General features: G+C 48.3%; 1 protein-coding gene across 10 annotated transcripts in view; it reads right to left on the minus strand.

The window, feature by feature from the left end:
- Nucleotides 1–17,876, minus strand: part of TMEM44 (transmembrane protein 44) — a 29,654-nt gene that overhangs the window by 11,085 nt on the left and 693 nt on the right. For 6 of the 10 annotated variants that reach the window (XR_005650271.1, XR_005650270.1, XM_039850748.1 and 3 more), the window contains exons 2-9: nt 15,481–15,607; nt 13,899–13,992; nt 12,645–12,811; nt 12,350–12,436; nt 8,728–8,898; nt 7,276–7,404; nt 6,051–6,155; nt 1,153–1,311 (exon numbers count right to left, since the gene is read on the minus strand). Coding sequence is in view for 7 of the 10 variants with exons in the window: in XM_039850748.1 (XP_039706682.1) it covers nt 1,153–1,311; nt 6,051–6,155; nt 7,276–7,404; nt 8,728–8,898; nt 12,350–12,436; nt 12,645–12,811; nt 13,899–13,992; nt 15,481–15,607 (1,039 nt within the window). In the remaining 3 variants the exon portion in view is untranslated. Of the gene's footprint in view, nt 1–409; nt 684–1,152; nt 1,312–6,050; nt 6,156–7,275; nt 7,405–8,727; nt 8,899–12,349; nt 12,437–12,644; nt 12,812–13,898; nt 13,993–15,480; nt 15,608–17,876 lie in introns of those variants that run through there. The other 4 variants (XR_005650273.1, XM_039850753.1, XM_039850751.1 and 1 more) reach the window with 3 other exon arrangements.

The raw sequence follows: 17,876 nt of genomic DNA on the forward strand, positions 1-17,876 counted from the left end.
AAGGGAAGGAGCCATTATTGTCTGGTGTGTGTGCGTGTGTGTGTCTGCGCACGCGCATGTGTGGCGGGGTGGGGGATTAGTTTCACATAGCAGGTAGCATCTGGATAGGATTCTGACACATGAAAATTGGGCCAGAGAAAACCCCAGGTAGAAAGGCCCAGAGGCTGGGGGTTAGGAGAAGAGTCTATGGCCAAGGGAACATGTGGGTGAGGCAGGGGAGGGGCACGAGGCTGGGGCAGGCGTGAAAGGTCTGGAACCTCACACTGAGAACCAGACTTTACCCGATGGATCAACGGCTCTGAGGCTGTTCAGATTCCAGGGTCGATTTTGAGCTCAACAAATTCTAGGGACTTAGAACAGCTAATGGATTATTTTGCCAAATAAGGCCATTAAAACCAAAACAAAAATCTCAACACCAACTACTATATATTATTATCATCATTTCATAAAAGGGCATTTTAACACCAAAATAATAGAACAGAAACCCAGAATAAAAGACAGTCCTTCCTCCGCCCCCCAAAAAACAGCTGACAGTCTCTTGCTGACAGCACATGTCCACTGCACCATCCTTGTTCTTAATTTCCACAAAGGGAAACTCCCTGGTAAACAGGGCTGGAAACCACAGCTGTAGGACTGAGAGTAGCAGGGCAGCTCCGACCCGAGGGTTAACCCATTCGTTATATCTGAAATGTGACATGTTTTGTTCACAGATCCAAAAATTCAAAATGAAGTAAAGTTTATGAAAATGTCAGGCTCATGTGACCCCGTGTATGACCCTGATGGCACCATAGGGTACAGGTGGTGCTCCTGAGTGGGGAAAGGGGTAGGGGAAGAACACAAATGCTCCCATGGTCAGAAGGGTTTGGGAAACATTGAGCCCCTTTCGAAGTTTATTATTCATGCATTAATTTTTTTAAAAACTTGAATGTGCAAGTCATTCTTCGAGACTGCGCTGCACTATGCAGTGTTTCCCCGACTAATTTGGAAACCCCTTCTCAGCACTGACAGTGTGGGAAACTCCTTGTGCAGAAGCCGGCAGAGGCTTATTCATTATTTTGCAGGCATGAGGTTAGTGTAGGCGGATTCACGAACCGCAGCATAAATGGGTAAAGGAGGATGCCCACGCACCCACTGGCAGGCAACAGCGTGTACCTCAAGGTCGGAGTTGATGGAGGGGACCTCGGAGGAGCTGCTGGAAGACACACGGGCCCGGATGACTTGAACGGGTGGGTACGAGGGGGGCTCCTGCAGGGGTGCATCTCCCGTGCTGGTCTGTCCGTCACCAGGCAGCCTGCTGGTGCTGCAGCCTGCCTGCAAGGTGTGTGGGGAAGGGCAGGCAAGGACACTCAATTTACTTCTTCATTTCTGAATTGTCAAAGCACTCGCGTACTCCAGTTTAAAAGATAGGAAAGGGTGTAGAAAGCAGCGCCTGCTTCCACCCTCATCCCCCGGCCATCCTGTACTCTCTCAAGGCAGCCTTGCTCCCTTTCCTGTGCATCCTTCCGGATAGTCTAGACAATCAAATGCATATACACTTATTTACCCTTACTTCCACAAGTGGTAGCGCGCTCTACACTTTTTTATGTATCTTGCTTTTTTTTTAACTTAATATTGTCTCAGAGATAGGACTATATGAGATTTGGTGGGGGGGTGGGGGACAGCATTGTATATGTGTTCACAATGTACTTAACTAATCCCTTACTGATGAACCTTTAGGGTATTTTCAATTTCTCGCTTTTACAATCAATACTGACTGCACTAAATTATATCGTACATCCAAAATTTCAGGGTATTTTAAAGATAAATTCCTAGAAGTGGAATTTAGGGATCAGAGTGTATGTGCATTTGTAATCTGGACAGCTATTGCCAAAAATGCACTCTATAGAGGCTTTGCTGACTCATATCCAGCAGCAGCAGAGTGAGTTGGGAATGTTTAAGGGAGATTCCATCATCTATCTATCTATCTACTGTCAATCATCTATTTATCTATGTATCATCTTTCTATCTCTATTCTATTACCTTCTATACATTATCTACCAATCATCTGTCTAGCTACCTATCGTCTATCAATCATCTATCTTTCTATTTATATTTTATTATCTATCAGTCCATCTTCTATCAACCAATCATCAATCTATCATATATCTTTATCTATCTATCTACCTACCTACCTACCTACCTATCTCTATCTATCTATCTATCTATCTATCTATCTATCTATCTATCTATCTATCCATCCACCCATCCATCTATCTCAGAAGAGAGCTTCCTCCTACAGGACTCCCATGAGGGTTGGGGGTGGGCACTTCCTCAGAGATCCTTGAAGATCTGTTGGCCTAGGTTTCAGAGCTGGGCGGGATTCAAGTCATTCCACTGATGCACCACCAGGAGAACAACCTGCCTTCTGGACCAGAATCTTCCACCAACTAACCATGTGACCTTCACAAGAAATTAATTCTCCCTAAATCTCAGTTTCCTAATCTATAAAAGGAGGTGGTAATCCCTGCCTTTCTCCTTTGAAGCAGTATCACGGGGCTCAGATGTAAATGTCCCAGACACATGAGAAGAATGGCTATTCATCATATTGGACTCCAAATCACTTCAGGGCTCCAACGTGACTGGAGCATGACTCCAGTGTAAGTGTACGTTTTCATGTGAGTCGGCTGGACAGGAGAAAGTCCACAAAGGAGCAGGAGGAGGCCGAGTGCTGGGCGGCCCCTGGGCAGGGTCGGGGAGTTGAGAGAAGCAGAAGCTGCTCAGGCAATAATGATAGATTCTATAAATTCCTCGGGGCCTGAACACACCTGAATCAACAAATAAATCTGAGTTTTCAAATGCTCCCATCCATTGATCCCTGTGATCCCACGGCCCTAGGCCCTTCACTCAGCCTGAACCTGGGCTGCACCTCTTGGAAATTTTTTCCTTAGGACTAATGTGGGGCAGGGAACACTGAGACACTAAGCAGCTTGCGGCTTTTTTTGCCCACTTCCAGATGGCTGTCTGATCAGGACATATATCAGTGCACATGGCAACAGGGTATACCTATCTCACTACAACTTTGCTCATTGGGACATTCTCATGAAAGAAAGGAAAAATTTGCTAACTGACCTGGCAAGATATGGCAGCACAGAGAGTATGTTCTCTTTATAAAAGCTGAAGTCTCAAAATCAGACAGGTTTAGTCTGAAACCTGTATCTGTGATTTTCTAACTATGGGAACTTGGGCAAGTGACAATCTTCTCTTTGACTCAGTTTAAAATAATAATAAAATTATTAATTATTAATAAATACCAATAGAAATAATCATAGTTATCTACTGCACAGATTGTAAAAATTTGTTAATGACAATATCAAAAAACAACTATTTATCAAGTACCTTCTTGGTGTCAGCCATTATGCCCAAGAGGCAGTGTGTATAGTGGTCAAGGGCACAGACTCAGGAAGAGGCAAGTTTGAATCCTGGTTCTACCACTGACAAACTGTGTGACCCTGAGCAAGTTGTTTAACCTCTCTGTGCCCCATTTTCCTTATCTGTAAAATGAGGTTGGTACCTCAGGGGTTGGCTGTGAGGTTTAAAAGAGTTAATCTATGTAAAGCACTTGGATCAGTATGATAAGCAGCATGGAAGCGTTGGCTTTTAATATTTACTCAGAGCCTGGCAAGTAGCTAGCCCTCAATAAATAGACCTTCATGGGTATAGAGGCCCTAGATCCCAGTGAGGTGGCATCCTGTCCAGGCTGGAAGGTAGGGCTCTAGGCCTTCTGCGGGGAGCTGTCTCAAAGACACCTCTCGCCCTCTGGTGGATACAGAAGGAAGAGGTCAAGTGTAAGTATTGGCTTAAAAATATGCTGGCGGCCCTCAGCGGAAGAAAATAAAGGAGGAACACACTCTTCTTTCATGGAGTCTGTTCGCCAGCAGGAATCCACTCAAGATTCAGGTACTGGAAAGGTTAAAGTGAATGCCACTTTTGCACTATTATTTTTCCGAAGTTCCATAATTTAAAAGTTTCTTGTGCAAAGCTTTGGCCAGATGCTGCCAGGGTTCCTCGTGCTTTCCTCAGGGCCTCCCATCACTCACCCATCCTCCCATCAGAAGAAGGGTTTAATGGCCGAAGTGGGCTCTTAATTGTGAAAGCATGCTCTGAATCCCCTGTACCGCAGTTACAGCACATACTGGTTTTTTGCACCCACATTCCAAAGAACAACAACAAAGAGTAAAATCTGTGTCTCAGATCCACACTCTCTCTGAGTATCAGTATGTCCCTACAGGCCGCTCAGCACTGAACTCCGTGTTCCAGACACACCTGTTCTGAGAGCCCGTGATGTGACTCGACACACCAGAGACTAGGGAAACAAACAGAAGGACACAAAGTGTATATATCCCAGCAGGAAACAGACAACAAACAAAAGTAAAAGATCCTAAGTGCTTTGCAGAGCATTTAAAAAGGTAATAATAAAGTAATACAACAGAGAGATGAAATGAAGGCTACTTTTGGATGGGTGGTCGGGGAAGGCCTTTACTGAAGGTGACATTTTAACTGAAGTCTGAAGATAAGAAAAGGCAGCTATGTAAAAAAAAAAAAAATCAAAAGGAAGAGCATCTAGGCAGAGGAACAAAAAGAAATCCTGAGCTTCGAGAGAAGAGTAAAGAGAACAGGAGACAATCAGGGAGCGGTGCTGGGCTGGCAGGGGCTTGGGAGTCTGGGTACGGGGTTTCGATTCCGCGTGAAATGGGAAGCCAGCAGAGTGCTTTAAACAAATGAAGAACAAGATGTAATTTACTTATGTAAGTGATCCTTGCAGATGGAAAAGATGGAACAAAAATAGCAGTGGAGAGGAAAACCAGTTATGAGGCTGCTGGATCTATTTAAAAAGCAGTATTGGCAAAACTTGACAAATGTATCAGATGGGCAGGGCCCCGCAGTGAGGGGAAGAGAGAAATGTGGGTTTGACCGACTACACGGACAGTGGTGTCCTTTACTGAGTTGAGGAAGATGGGGAGAGGTCTGGGCATGAAAATCCAGAATTCCATTTTGGACACAGAAAGTGTGAGATGCCATGCGGTGACACTAGATAGCAGCCTGCAGCCAAGACTGGAATGGAGGGAGGGGAACGGGATGGAGAAACACATGATGGAAATCAGCAAGAGCTGGTGTGTAGAGCTGTGGCATTATGAGACTGAAAGAGGACACCGAGAGAAGGAGGACCTGCCGGGACGGCGCTTGGGGTCCTACAACCTTAAAGTCAGGCTCAGCAGGAGGAGGCAGCAGGAGTGAGGGGGAAAGAAGGCCTGTGAGGGGGGCAGCAAAGCCAGGAGAGTGAGGGGCCCAGAAGTCACGAGCAGCTAGTGGCCAAGTGAGTTGAGTCTCAAGTAGGACAGAAATGACCCCGGGATTTAGCAACGTGGAGGTCACTGGTAACCCGGACAAGAACAGTCTTAGTGCCGTAGTGGAACGGTGGAGTGGACTTGTCGCCTCTCTTTTTTCTAATTCTCTTCCTCCTGAGGACCCCTACATGCAGGCCAGAACCCTGAGAGCCGTCTGGAGCCCTCCGTCTCCCTCATCCCCACATCCTCACTTCCCTCAACACTTTATTTGCCAACTCTATCCAGTCCATCTCTGCTGCTTCCTCTGCTCCAGCCTTGGTTCAGGTTATACCACCCCTTCTTGGACTTACAAGTGGCCCTCACTGACCGTCTTGATTCGAGTCTCCTCTCCCCTAGTCTGTCCTCCAACACTGCCTGACTGATGGCTCTAAAATGCACATCTGACCCTGAGTCTCTAGACCAGAAGCCTCCTAGACTCCCATCACCTGAAGATGTTAGTCAGCTTCTATAGTGTGACGATCTCACCCTTACCTCCTCTCCAGCCTTTCATTAACCAAACTCCCCTCTATTGGCCCCCCACTGAGGACTTGGAAAGTTCCTTCCTCTTTTTCATGCTTCCCTACCTCATCCTTCCCATCCTGTAGCTAAAGGGTCACCTCCTCCAGGAAGCCTTCCATGACTACTGCCCATCCTCTGAACACCTGGCTGTAGCCCACAGCTACTCACCTGTTGCACTGGCTCAATGGTCAGCTCCATGTAGCGACTGATGGCTGTCATCGTCCTTAGTGACTTGCAGTGTGGTAGTGTGGTGAGAGGCACCCAATCTGAATTCTTTCAAGCAGAGACAGGGAGATAGAAAGGGGAATTCTTAAAGTCAGGAGACATTTTCTGAAAACAAAGTCTCATTTTCTTCAAAAGAACCCCTAAAGTTTTTGTTTTCTGTTCTCTTATGGCACATCTCACTTTCTGCTTCCCGTAAAATGTATCTCATCTCTCTCTTTCTGAGGTCACAAACTTTGCTGCACAGTAGAATCACCTGGGCAGCTTAAAACAAACAAACAAACAAACAAACTACTGATATTTAGTTCTCACACACACCAACCCATGCCAGATATTCTGATTTCATTAGTATGGATGTGACCTGGAGAGTTTAAAAGTCCCACAGTGATTCTAAAGTACAGCAAAATTTGGGAACCAGTGCAGCAGGTGCTGAATAAATGCTTTTGTAAAGCAGTGGTTCTCACACTGTCCTGTGCGTCAGGAGCACCCAGGGGACTCATTAAAGCACCCTCAGTTTAGGATGTGGTTGAGCTGGGCAAAGCCCTAGAATCTGCATTTCTAACACGTTTCCAGGTGATGCCGGTCCAGGGACCACACTTTGAGAACTGTTGCTGTAAAGGACTGCCGAAGAGATTGCAAAGGCTCCACTTCCTCCCTTCAGAACACGAAGACACATAGGGCTCTCCTCAAGTATTTTAGCTCCTTTTTGTTATGAAACATAATTTCATAACAGTTTCTAGAATGGATGAAAATAACCTCCCATTAGAGACTTCATGGGAATTTGGATCTGTGGTGCACGGACTTATATAAAACCCTTTTACCTTGGCCATACCCACCACTATCTTCTGTTTCATTAACTCAGATTACATATTAATTTATGTAGTATATAAACTTAAATATATATATATGGAAATTACTAAGTAGTATACGTGGACATTTGACCCATCTACATTGCTTAAAGTATATTAAAGTTTATTAAGTGATCAAAAACCTTAAAATAATATGTTGTAATTGAGAAAATAGAGGATCCTATTTATTGGGGGCACTCTTAGTGTTGGGCATAAATCGTTTTTTAAAGTGACCAGCTGGCCAAGCTTGGAAGGACCCCAGGACCCCAGGCTTGGCTGTGGCAAGTCCCCCGCCTCTGCCCCCTCCGAGCCTCGTTCCTTGCCTCCTGGTTGTCTTCCTCTTTCTCTGCGCAGGTCAGAAGGGCTTGGCTGTCGGGGCTCTCTCTGGCTTCGCAGGCAAATCCCAAGGCCCGCCTCATCTTGCTTTTCATCATCCAGGAAAGGAAGATGATCTGGGAAGTGGAGTTAAGGTCCAAGGGAACAAGGCACTCCAGCCACCCAGTGCTGCTTTCCCCTTGCACTGAGGGCTCCACCCTGGGCTCTCCCTCCCCGGGCTGGGGAGCTCCTTTGAGGACAGGGCCAGGTCTGACTCTCCCTACATATCCCCCTCACAGGCCCAGCACCCATCAAGACCCTGCCTTTAATGGACACTTAGGAAACGCTTGTTAAACAAAAGCATGTTAAGAACTATCTCCCTTGAAGGGCTTGGCTTACAGGGACATCACCTGTAGTGTGTTGAACAGCGTCTCCCCCCAAATTCATATCCACCTGAAACCTCAATAATTAGTTAAGATGGGGTCACAGTAGATTAAGGTGGACCCTAAATCCCATGACGGGAGTCCTTATAAAAAGAGGAGAGGACACACAGAGGTACGCAAAGGGAAGAAGGCCGTATGAAGACAGAGGCAGAAATGAAAATTATGCTCACAAGCCAAAGAACACCAAGAGCCAGGAGAAGCTGGAAGGGGCAAGGAAAGGTTCCCCTGTAGAGCCTTTGGGGAGAGTGTGGCCCTGCCTGGATTTCAGACGTCTTGCCTCCAGAGCTGAGAAAATAAATTTCTGTTATTTAAACCATCAGGTTGGTGGCAATTTGTAATGGCAGCTCTAGCAAACTAACATAGTCCTTGAGAAAATCAGTTTCTGAACTATTTATGCTAAATCCACAGGTTTCTCGCCATCCCCTCCCCCACACACCATCTCTACTCACCACTGTTTGAGCTTAGCTTGCCCTTGAGGTCCTCATGCCAAGGTCACTGGGGTGTCAGCACATCCAGAAACACCCCCTGGGGAACCGCCCACAGTCACCAAGGAAGGGCAGCCCTTGTCGACTCTTATCCCTGCTTTCCCACCCCAGGCTCCAGCATCAACGAGACCAGGGGGAATGATTAGCCCTGCACAGCAGGCCGGCTTGCAAAGCCTTTTCCCAGCCTGTGAGAAAGGCAAGGCAGAGATGGGGAAAACAGGTTCACAGAGGGCAGGGACTGACCCAGGCCTGGAGCAGAACTGAGCGTGGAACCTGGCTCTTCTGATCCTAGGGCCAGTAACCGTCACACTCCCCCTTTGCTGTTTCACAGAGCTCCGGCCAAGAGATAATTATTCTTATTTTTTTAAAAACAGGACATGAAACAAAATTGCACATTATAATCGTGTCTGCCTGCCCCAGGCTTCAAACCACTGAGAGACAGCTCCATCTAGCAAGAGGGAAGGAGGGCATGGCAGGGGCAGGGAGGAGATGAGATACAGGCAGTCAAGCCCCCTGGGCCTGGGGCGGATACAGCGAGGTCCAGCGCAGCACGACCTAGGGAAGTCAGGAACCAGGGGGTAGCCCGCAGCAGGTACTCAGGCCGCTGGTCGTGGGCCACGATGGCTGAGGCATAGAGGAGGCCAGCCAGGGCCGACAGGAGCCGGGTCCACAGGTGGATGGAGGGGAACGTCTTACCCTGGCACTGGGCAGAGAGAAGAGAGAGCTGGGCAGGGAGGAGCACTGCCATCCCCCCAGCCCCGTAGCTCTTTTAGAGCTAAGAGCCAGGGCCCTGGTGGCATAGCAGGTTGGAGGGCCAGCCCTCTGCCCATGCCAAGTCCCCAAGGATGCTACTTCTATTGGGTTTCTGGCTTTTGCTCAAGCTGCTGCCTTCACCTGCTGAGCTCCTACTCATCCCTCAAAACCTGGCTTAAATTCAGCTCAGGGAAACCATCCCTTACCACTTCTACCCTAAGCGTAGCAACTAACTCCCTCTTCTGTGTCCCGTCACACCTGACACACCCCTCTATTGACGTGCCTTTCACCCTGAGCATGACTTAGCTCCCTACACATCTGTCTGCCCAACAGACCGAGGGCTTCTGAGAGCAGAGCCACGGTCCTCACCACCTTGGCACCTGCACTGGGCAGAGGCTTGTGAATGTCAGCTCAGAGAACATGAGGGAGACTGAATTATGAAGAGCCAAGGCCAGACCAGAAAGTCAGGAAAATTAGAGGTGACTTTCTTGACATTTTGAAACCAAGGGGATATTTTTAGAGAATGAGTAATAGAAATATTGTTTTTTTAAAAAAGGAAACATGCAACATATATATATGTAAGTATACTTTACAGGTATAAAGTCACTTTATATATACCTTTCATATATACATAAATATTATTTCCAATTACATATTTCCTATTACACAGTATGTTTAAATTAATACATAAATATAACTTAGTTTGCTCATTAGATGACATATTTAGAAATATAAAGGCCTTGGCTAGGCAATGGAAAAAATTCAAAGGAAAAAGCTTGTTTGGGCCATTTTCCTCCATTTTTATTTTAACTCTCAAAAAGATTCCTCAGGAGTGTTATATTTCCTCCTAGTTTGGTTCTCGGACCTTTTTGTTTCTGGCCCACCATCCCCCAAATAAAAACAGCACCCAGATGAACGGGTGGCCCCAGAGGCTGAGGGTGGAGACAGCGCACCTTCCCACCTCACAGAGCCCGGGAAGCAGCTTGTCCCTGTCAGCACTGCTATGGTGAGACGCACCTGGCGATCTTCCCGCCTACCCCCGCTTCTCCATGTTACAGAGGACGCTGACAGCCAGAGAGGGGAGCTGACTTGCAGAGCTGAGCTAGGACCTGGGCCTGCTGCCTCTCGCGACTGCCCAGGATTAGCCCACGCTGGGGAAGCTCGCTCTCACATGCCAACCCATTCATGGGGCCCACTGACTTCAAAACTTCAATCTCTTTTCAGAGTCAGTACTAGGGCCTATAGGGCTCTATTTGCCTGCGGTGCTGGACACACAGTAGGTGCTAAATCACCGCTCGAAGAATGAAACTGGCTTGGTGACTTGATATGTCCAGGAATTTCTCTAGCACACATGGGCCTCATCTAGCAGATCAGAACAGAACGTTGGGAGGACATCCTGGTGGCTGCCTGGTAAATCCATGCTGGGGGCTGGAAGCAGGGATGCCTCAGTTGGCTCCTGCAGATACGATGACTCCTGCTGTTGTCAGCACAATGCTTTACTGGTCAGCGGGTACATCATTGTCCATGGAAATGCTTCTAGAAGAATAGAAACTTCTCCCACCAAAGTCACCCAGCCATTTCACTCCCTTAGCACTCCCTTAAAGGGTAAATTAGAAGCAGCTTCTGGGGGATCCAGGGTCCAAGGCCATGCTGGCTCATCTTCCCTAAATACCTCAAACCCTACTGGGTTTCCTCCTAATAAGGGGACCTGGGCTCTGGGCTCTTCTTCATGAGACCAGAGACACTCAGGCCTGGCAGCCCTTCAGAGACTGCTCAGCCTAATCCCAATGCAATCACTTATCTTCCTGCCAAGTTGCCATCAAGCTCGAATGCCTTTAGTGATAGGAAGCCCACTACCAATTGCTCTCAACATGCCACGCACTGTGCAAGGTGTCTAACCCATGAATGAGAAGTACCCCCTCCTGCCCCCAACCTCTTGCTAGTCTTGGTCTTGGTTCTGTTCTCTAAGACTGCAGAAAACTAGGCTGCTCTTTCTGCCCCAACGCAGCCCTTCTGATTCCTACATCTATGAGCTTCCTTTTTTCCAAGCCGTATTAAGTCACTTATTAACAAGTGTTTGTTACCAAGCACTGGAATACAGTGGGGTCTAAAACAGATAAGGCTATGGCTGTCACGGTGCTGACGTTTCTCTCTCTTGTTAGCGAGATAACAACTTGGTAAATAACTGAAAGAGCTAATTTCAGGTTGTGACAAATGTTATGGAGAAAATGAAGCGGAGTGAGGGACACAGTGTCGGAGAGGGCCTGGGCTCCTTTAGGCGGTGTTATGGGTTGAACTGTGATCCTCCAAAAGCTGTTAAAGTCCCAACCCCAGAGCCTGTGACTGTGACCTTATTTGGAAATGGGGAGGTCTTTGCAGATGACTGAGTTAAGATGAGGTCATCAGGGTGGGCCTTAATACAATAGGACTGTGTCCTTATAAAAAGGGAAAAGTCGGACACAGACATATATAGAGGGGAGGTCACATGAAAATGCACACACAGGGAGAATGCCACATGAACACTGGAGTAACGCTGCCACCAGACAAGAAACTGCCAGAGCTTGGAGAGAGGCCTGGACCAGATCTTTCCCTAGCACTTTAGGATAGATTTTGGCCCTGCCAACACCTTGATATTAGGCTTCCGGTCTCCGGGACTTAGAGTCAATATATTTCTGTTGATCAAAGCTTGTGGTACTTTGTTATGGAGACCTGTCCTAGGGGTCACCAAAAAAAGAGCAGTGCTCCCTACTCTCCCCTCCCTTGATCTGGAGATAGCATCTTTGCTGATGATGTCCCATGAGATTTGTGGCCATCACAGCATAGGCTGCAGCTTCCCACAAATGATCAACTGAGCACCTGCCGTCCCTGAAACCTGTTCTTCTGGAACTGCTATTAAATGATGCTCTTGGGCAAGTGACTTTTTTTAGACTCAATGATGGGCTCATTATGTTTCCCAAGGGCAAGCACTGCATCTCAAGTCACATCTGTCTCTGCATTCCCTGCCCACCCCCCGACCCCACAGCCTGCCCAGTGCAGGGCTTGCCTCACCCCTGATGCCTGCAAGGCATCTGCCAATAAGATGCTCTAGAATACACAGAACCCCAGTAGCTACATGATTCTGTCCTCTAAAACCTTCTCATTCCCTAATGGGATACTTGTTGGTCCAACCCCGGTGGCTTTTTCCTGAGAGCCTGCTTTTCACTTGCTACAAGAAATGGAGAGAACGCAGCGGACTCTATGATGAGAGGCCTCCACATTTCCCCTGGGCCAGCTAGCTGCCCACTCCACCCTCCATGGGTGACACTACCCTCCGCCCTGGTGACCTGGAGCTCCGACAGTGCTCCCAGAGGGTCTAAGACCCACCATGATGACCCACAGCCCATCCCTAACCCCAGCCTCACGATTCTGGAGAGCGGGGGGATCCGGGAAGCCCAGGAGCCAAAGGCTGCGACGCCACCCAGCAGATAGCCCAGGATTTCAGTATTGTCCTGTGGGAACAGGTGATACACTCAGCACCCTGAGGAGACCGCCATGCATCCCAGACCCACCCTTTCCTGCTTTTTAGTAGATTCCTCCCAAGAAGGACACATCCCACCCGCATGCACACATCTGGAGCATTTGTTGGGACCGTGAGGAGGGAAGGGACCTGCACTCCCCCATGTCGTCCCCCCTGACTGCCAGCTGGCTCAGTCTTACCTGCAGCAAACTTTCCAGCAGCTTCCGCTGAGGCCCTTGGATGGGGCCTGAAGCCTTTGGGACAGTGGCCCAGAGAACCCAGCCTGGGCCCAGGCTCAGGGGCAAGGCCAGGGCAAATATGCTGGCCCTGAGTTGCCGCCTCCTCTTCCTCTCCTGGGATCCCTGAACTGCAACAAACACCAAAGTCCCATATGGCTCCTGGGATCTGGAGGAACCTGACAGACAGCTGCTGGGGAAGAACTGGTATCGACTCAGCTCCAATGCCAAACCAGGTTGCCATGCTGTTCTGTAGACCAGACTCCCCCTACCCTTCAAGGCCCTGTGGTTGTGTGACCCCCGCTTCCGCCGTGACTGGCGCTCTTCTCCTTCCTCGGCCCTCTTCTAGCATTTTATGTTTCAAGGCGGGGTGCTGTTACCCTTTACATAAGTATCTGTGCATATACAGCATCGCCTCTCCTGGAATGGAAGTCCCCAAGGGCAGGCACTGTGCCCTGGCAGTTTCTACAATCTCCTCAGAGCCTGGCATGGAGCTGAACGACCAGCTTGGTGAATGCACCAGTGCGTGAACACGTTCGTGCCAGGGCACCAATACTGCGAGCGGGACAAGAGTGCCATCTTTGAAAGTCTCCTTGAACTGTCAGACCTCTAGAGCCTCCTCTGGACAATCTTGATAAGAACATTTCTCCTCTGGGAAGCACTGAGCAGCTGAGGGCATCTTCTATTAGCCCACTGATGCAAGCATTCCCCTTTTGGACAGGGGTCCAAGCACATTGCTGCCCTTTCTCAAGAATGCCCCAGTCCCACATACTCAACGACTCATCCCATCTCAGTCACTTCCAGCCCTCACTCTGTCCTAGGTGGCCCATGCCTATTCCTGGCATCCATTTCAAGAAGCCATGGGGCTTTGTTTGGCCACCCCAGACTTGCGCACTGAGATCATCTCACAGAGCCATGCACTGTCCCTTTTCTTGGCCTTTGCCCACATTGTTCTTTTCCCCTGGAATCCCCTAACTGGTTCCAGTTCCAAGGTCACATCCTTTCCTGACACCTGCAGCCCCTTCCATCCCTCTGGTTGCCCACGGTATGCATGCACCTCCTCACTAATAGCTCTGTCTCCCTCCTCTGGGTGAGGTCAGGGAGCTTGTTCATTCATCTGTGCCTGGCAGGGGCCCAGCTTGGCGGGGACAAGGAGTGGGCACTCAGCACGCTGCTGAGTAGATGAATGAAGACAGGAACAGATGGCCACACACTCACCCAAATTAGACTTGAATTTGGAGCCACAGACTGGAAAGAGAATGAACACAAAGTTCACCAAGTCGACAGCTGCTAGGTAGGCACCAGTGAAAACCTGGGAGCAAATGGAAATAGTGTTGTTCAAACATTTTCAGCACCTCTCATCCTGGATGTCCTCTACCATATGTTTCACTAATGTAGTTCTTCCAGGGACACTTCCCAATCCCAAGAAAGATCAAGATCACCTCCATTTGACTGATGAGGAGATGGGGTGCTTAAATGACTAATCTCCGGTAAAGAAGCTGCCCATCAGTAGAGATGGGACAGGAACCCAACCCTCTACTTCCTCCTCCACGCTCTCTCCACTGCATGGTGTAATCTCTGCTGTTTAACTTTGGCCCAGTCGTGACATTCTCTGGGCCTCAGTTTCCTCATCTGTAAAATAGGGGTAATAACGGTGTCTCCCTCACTGTTAAGCAGATTACATGAGCCAATACATGGAAAGTGCTTAGATCAGCACCTAGAGAAAGTGAAAGCACCCACCTATAAATGCACTAGCTACTAGGACAGTGTGATTAGGGTTAAGAGCATACGTTCTGGGGTTTGAATGCTGGTACTGCTACATACTAGAGGGTGGCCTTAGAGAAGTTCTTTAACGTCTCTATGCGCCTCAGTTTCCACATGTATAAAACAGGGAAAATGAGAGCATTTATGTCACAAGATGATTTGAGGATTAGATGCGTTAATACATGAAAAGCTCTTAGTGTCAAGTACATAGTTAAGTATTTAATAAATGTCAGCTATTATTATTAGACTCATTATATTCTACCAGTTAATGAAAATGGGTACCCAAAATAAAAGGTTATCTGTTTTTGAGACACCACTGTTCAAAGCAGGGTCTAGAATTTTCCCAATCTGTGTCCCGAACACTAGGCTGCTGTCTCTCATGTCTACCTGGGTGGGCACAAGGCCAAGACCAGCCCAATGAAGCAGGTGGCCCCGGAATGGGGCCTACAGGTTTTCCTTGGGATACGTGTTTCGGGATAGGCCCCTCCTACACAGGTTTGTTTGAGAGCCTAGGCTTTGAGAAAACTTAAAACTGCTCCTCACTCACCCCAAAGCCTTCATTGCCACTTGGGAAAAAATTCAGACACCACTGCATGAGATGGAACTGGGCCTCAGGCTTTAAAAACGATAGCAGCAACAATCACGATTTATTGAGCATCTACTATGTGCCAGTTGCTGTTTTAAGCAATGGAGATACAGTAGTGAATATAAATTCTTGCCTTGGGGAGCTAACATTCTAGTAGGGGTTAAATACAATAAGCAATAAACATATTAAGCAAAGTAAATGGTGTATTAGGGAGTAAACTATGGGAAAAAAGCAGGCTGAGGCGGTCTGGAGCATCTATGGTGGAAGTAAACGGGTTGTCAGGGGAGGACATACTGAGAAGGCGGCTTTTGAGCAGAGTTAAAGGAGGTGAGCAGTGAGCCATGTGGCTATTGGGTCAAGAGCATGAGAGTTGGGCAGAAAGACCAGCAAAAGCACAGGCACCAAGGCGAACTGTGGGCAGCAAGACAGAAGCCTATGGGGCTGACGCACCTGGATGGTAAGCTGTCTGGCCAGAATTGCCCCGACTGTGTCACACAGGCTGGTCAGGAGGCAGCATGCAGCACAGAGCGCCGACTGGTCCTGTCCAGATTTCTTTGCACATCTCAGATAGAGAAGCCTGTAGTGACAGACAGGGGCGCGGACGAAACACGTGAGTTTGGCTTCCCAAAGGAGGTGTTTGAAAAGGGCGATTGTGACTGTGTGTCCCTATGAAGCACTTTCTCCCCCAGGTTTTTGGTGAGTGTTTTTGAACTTAGTTTACAGATGGGAAAAGAAAGGATCAGAAGGCTCCTGGCCTGAGGCAAGAGCCAGACCCGCCTGTCTGATGAAGAGAAACTTCTTCCCTTCTACAAATTTGGTCTACTCAAGTTCTTGACCACCTTTCAGTGCTGACAAACTAGCTGTCAGGTTTCATAGTATGAAAGGAAACAGGAAGGTTATAAAGTAACCCAATCCCTGCAGTTTACTGTAGAGCAGAATTAGTTGCCTAAATTTTAAAAAGCAACTTGTTTCTTTGAAATTAGAGAGACCCTTCTAATCCATTTTTGTAATGGGGTGGCCAGGCTTCTGCTGGCCCACGTCAAAGTCAGTTTCATTTTGGGTGCACGTTCTCTACACACGAGAAGAGCAAAACTCCTTGAAGATGCCATGGAACTTTGGGAGGACCTCTCCTTAGCGCCCCCCACTGCTGGCTGGCTTCTCTCCCTTACTGCCCTCCCCTACTTTCCAGACACCCAGGAACAAGCTCAGAAAGGCAGACAATGCCAGGAGGGGCCAGAGGCTGTCAGCTTTGCTAACTAGATCTCAGACACACTCTGTTCTAGATGTTTCCCTGCTACATTTCTATGGAGAAAGCAAGACACAATTGCAGCTATGGTTGTGTTTCCTTTAACCACAGGGTGGTACTCACTCTACATAGTTAGGACTGCTTGGCTGGTCCTGAGCATCAGCCCTCAGGGATAATGGGTGAGGATGGAAAGCTATTGAGTTCTCAAACATTCCCTGACCTGCCAGAGGAAGCCTGAAGTTCAGAGTAGGGCCCTGGGCTCCTGAAACTGATTCAAAGCCTAGGAGAGAAGACTCTAAGTTAGGGACTCTCTGAGTAGGACCCAGATTAGAAACTGTCCCCTTAGAAAGCAGAGAAAGCTGAGGCTTATGGTGAGAGTTAATAGTGGGCCTTCTGGCTTCACGTGTGGAAGCTTGACTGTGAACCCTGTTGTTGAGCCATTTCCCAGCTCTCAGGGGGTCAAGGATGCCAGGCTGACCCTAATCCCAAAGACAAATGGAGGTTCAGAGATGGCGAAGCCCTGAAAACGAACGGTGTGTCCAGATCTACGGCAGGGTGATAAAGCAGAGGCCCTGCTCTCAGACCGGGCATCCTCGAGACAGTTACTTATCCTCTCAATCCTTGGTTTCTAGGTTGGTAAAATGTCTACTGATGCAGACCTCGCAGGGTAGCTGTGAGGAACAAATGAGAGAACGCATGTAGAGGGTCTCATTTTCCATCCTCTGGTCTGGTAAGTTTAATCCTCACAAGCCTGTCCTTTCTGATAGGATGTGGGTTCTGGCTCCATTCATTCAAGCAAGTTAATTAACCTCTCAGAACTTTGACTTCCTGATCTAAATGGGGTAATAACGGCCCCAACCTCCTGGAGTTGTGGCAGGGATTAGAGTTAATAAACGCAACACTAGGCCCATTACTATGTTCTAAGTGTCTTTATTCCTATTCCAGTGACTGGGTAGCCAGGCTGCAGAATTTCTGAAACACCGCCGAACGCCTGAAGGGAATATCCGAGTGCTTATGGTGAGCTGGCGCCACCCTCTCTCGGGATTGCTAATCCTTTCTCCTCCGCCAAGTAATACTTGGGTGGCAGCATCCTTCCAAGCTTAAGAATGGGTGGCTGATGACCTAGAGGCCTTCTTTAGCCAGACTTAGCCCTTAGAATCCAGGTTATGGTGACCATCTGGCCAAACTGCTCCGGGTGCTGGACAGACTAGGGCAAATTCTACGGGCAAATTCTATGGCCAAAGTCAAGCCATCCCTTCGCCATTTCCCAGCTAAGAGGGTCTTGGGAAACTGAGGCAAGAAACACCAAGACCTGTCCAAGGTCCTTGCCCTCTGCCAAGGGTTGGTGACAGCGCTGGAGCAATAATAATGGTGTTTAATATCACCTACTAAGCGCTTTACTGGTACCAACTCAGTTAATCCTCCCTTCCTTCCTGTCCTAAGAGTTATCATCCCCATTTACACGAGGGAAATGAGGCCCAGAGGTTTCATGGCTTGCCCAGCTCACACCGCGAGTCATAGGGAAAGGCTGACAACAGAACCCAGGACTTGCGGTTTCCAGGTCGGGGCCCTGCGCACTGCACCACCCAGCGTCCTCCTG

Source organism: Pteropus medius, unplaced genomic scaffold (assembly GCF_902729225.1).
Source record: "Pteropus medius unplaced genomic scaffold, Ma_sr-lr_union100, whole genome shotgun sequence".
Classification (NCBI taxonomy): domain Eukaryota; kingdom Metazoa; phylum Chordata; class Mammalia; order Chiroptera; family Pteropodidae; genus Pteropus; species Pteropus medius.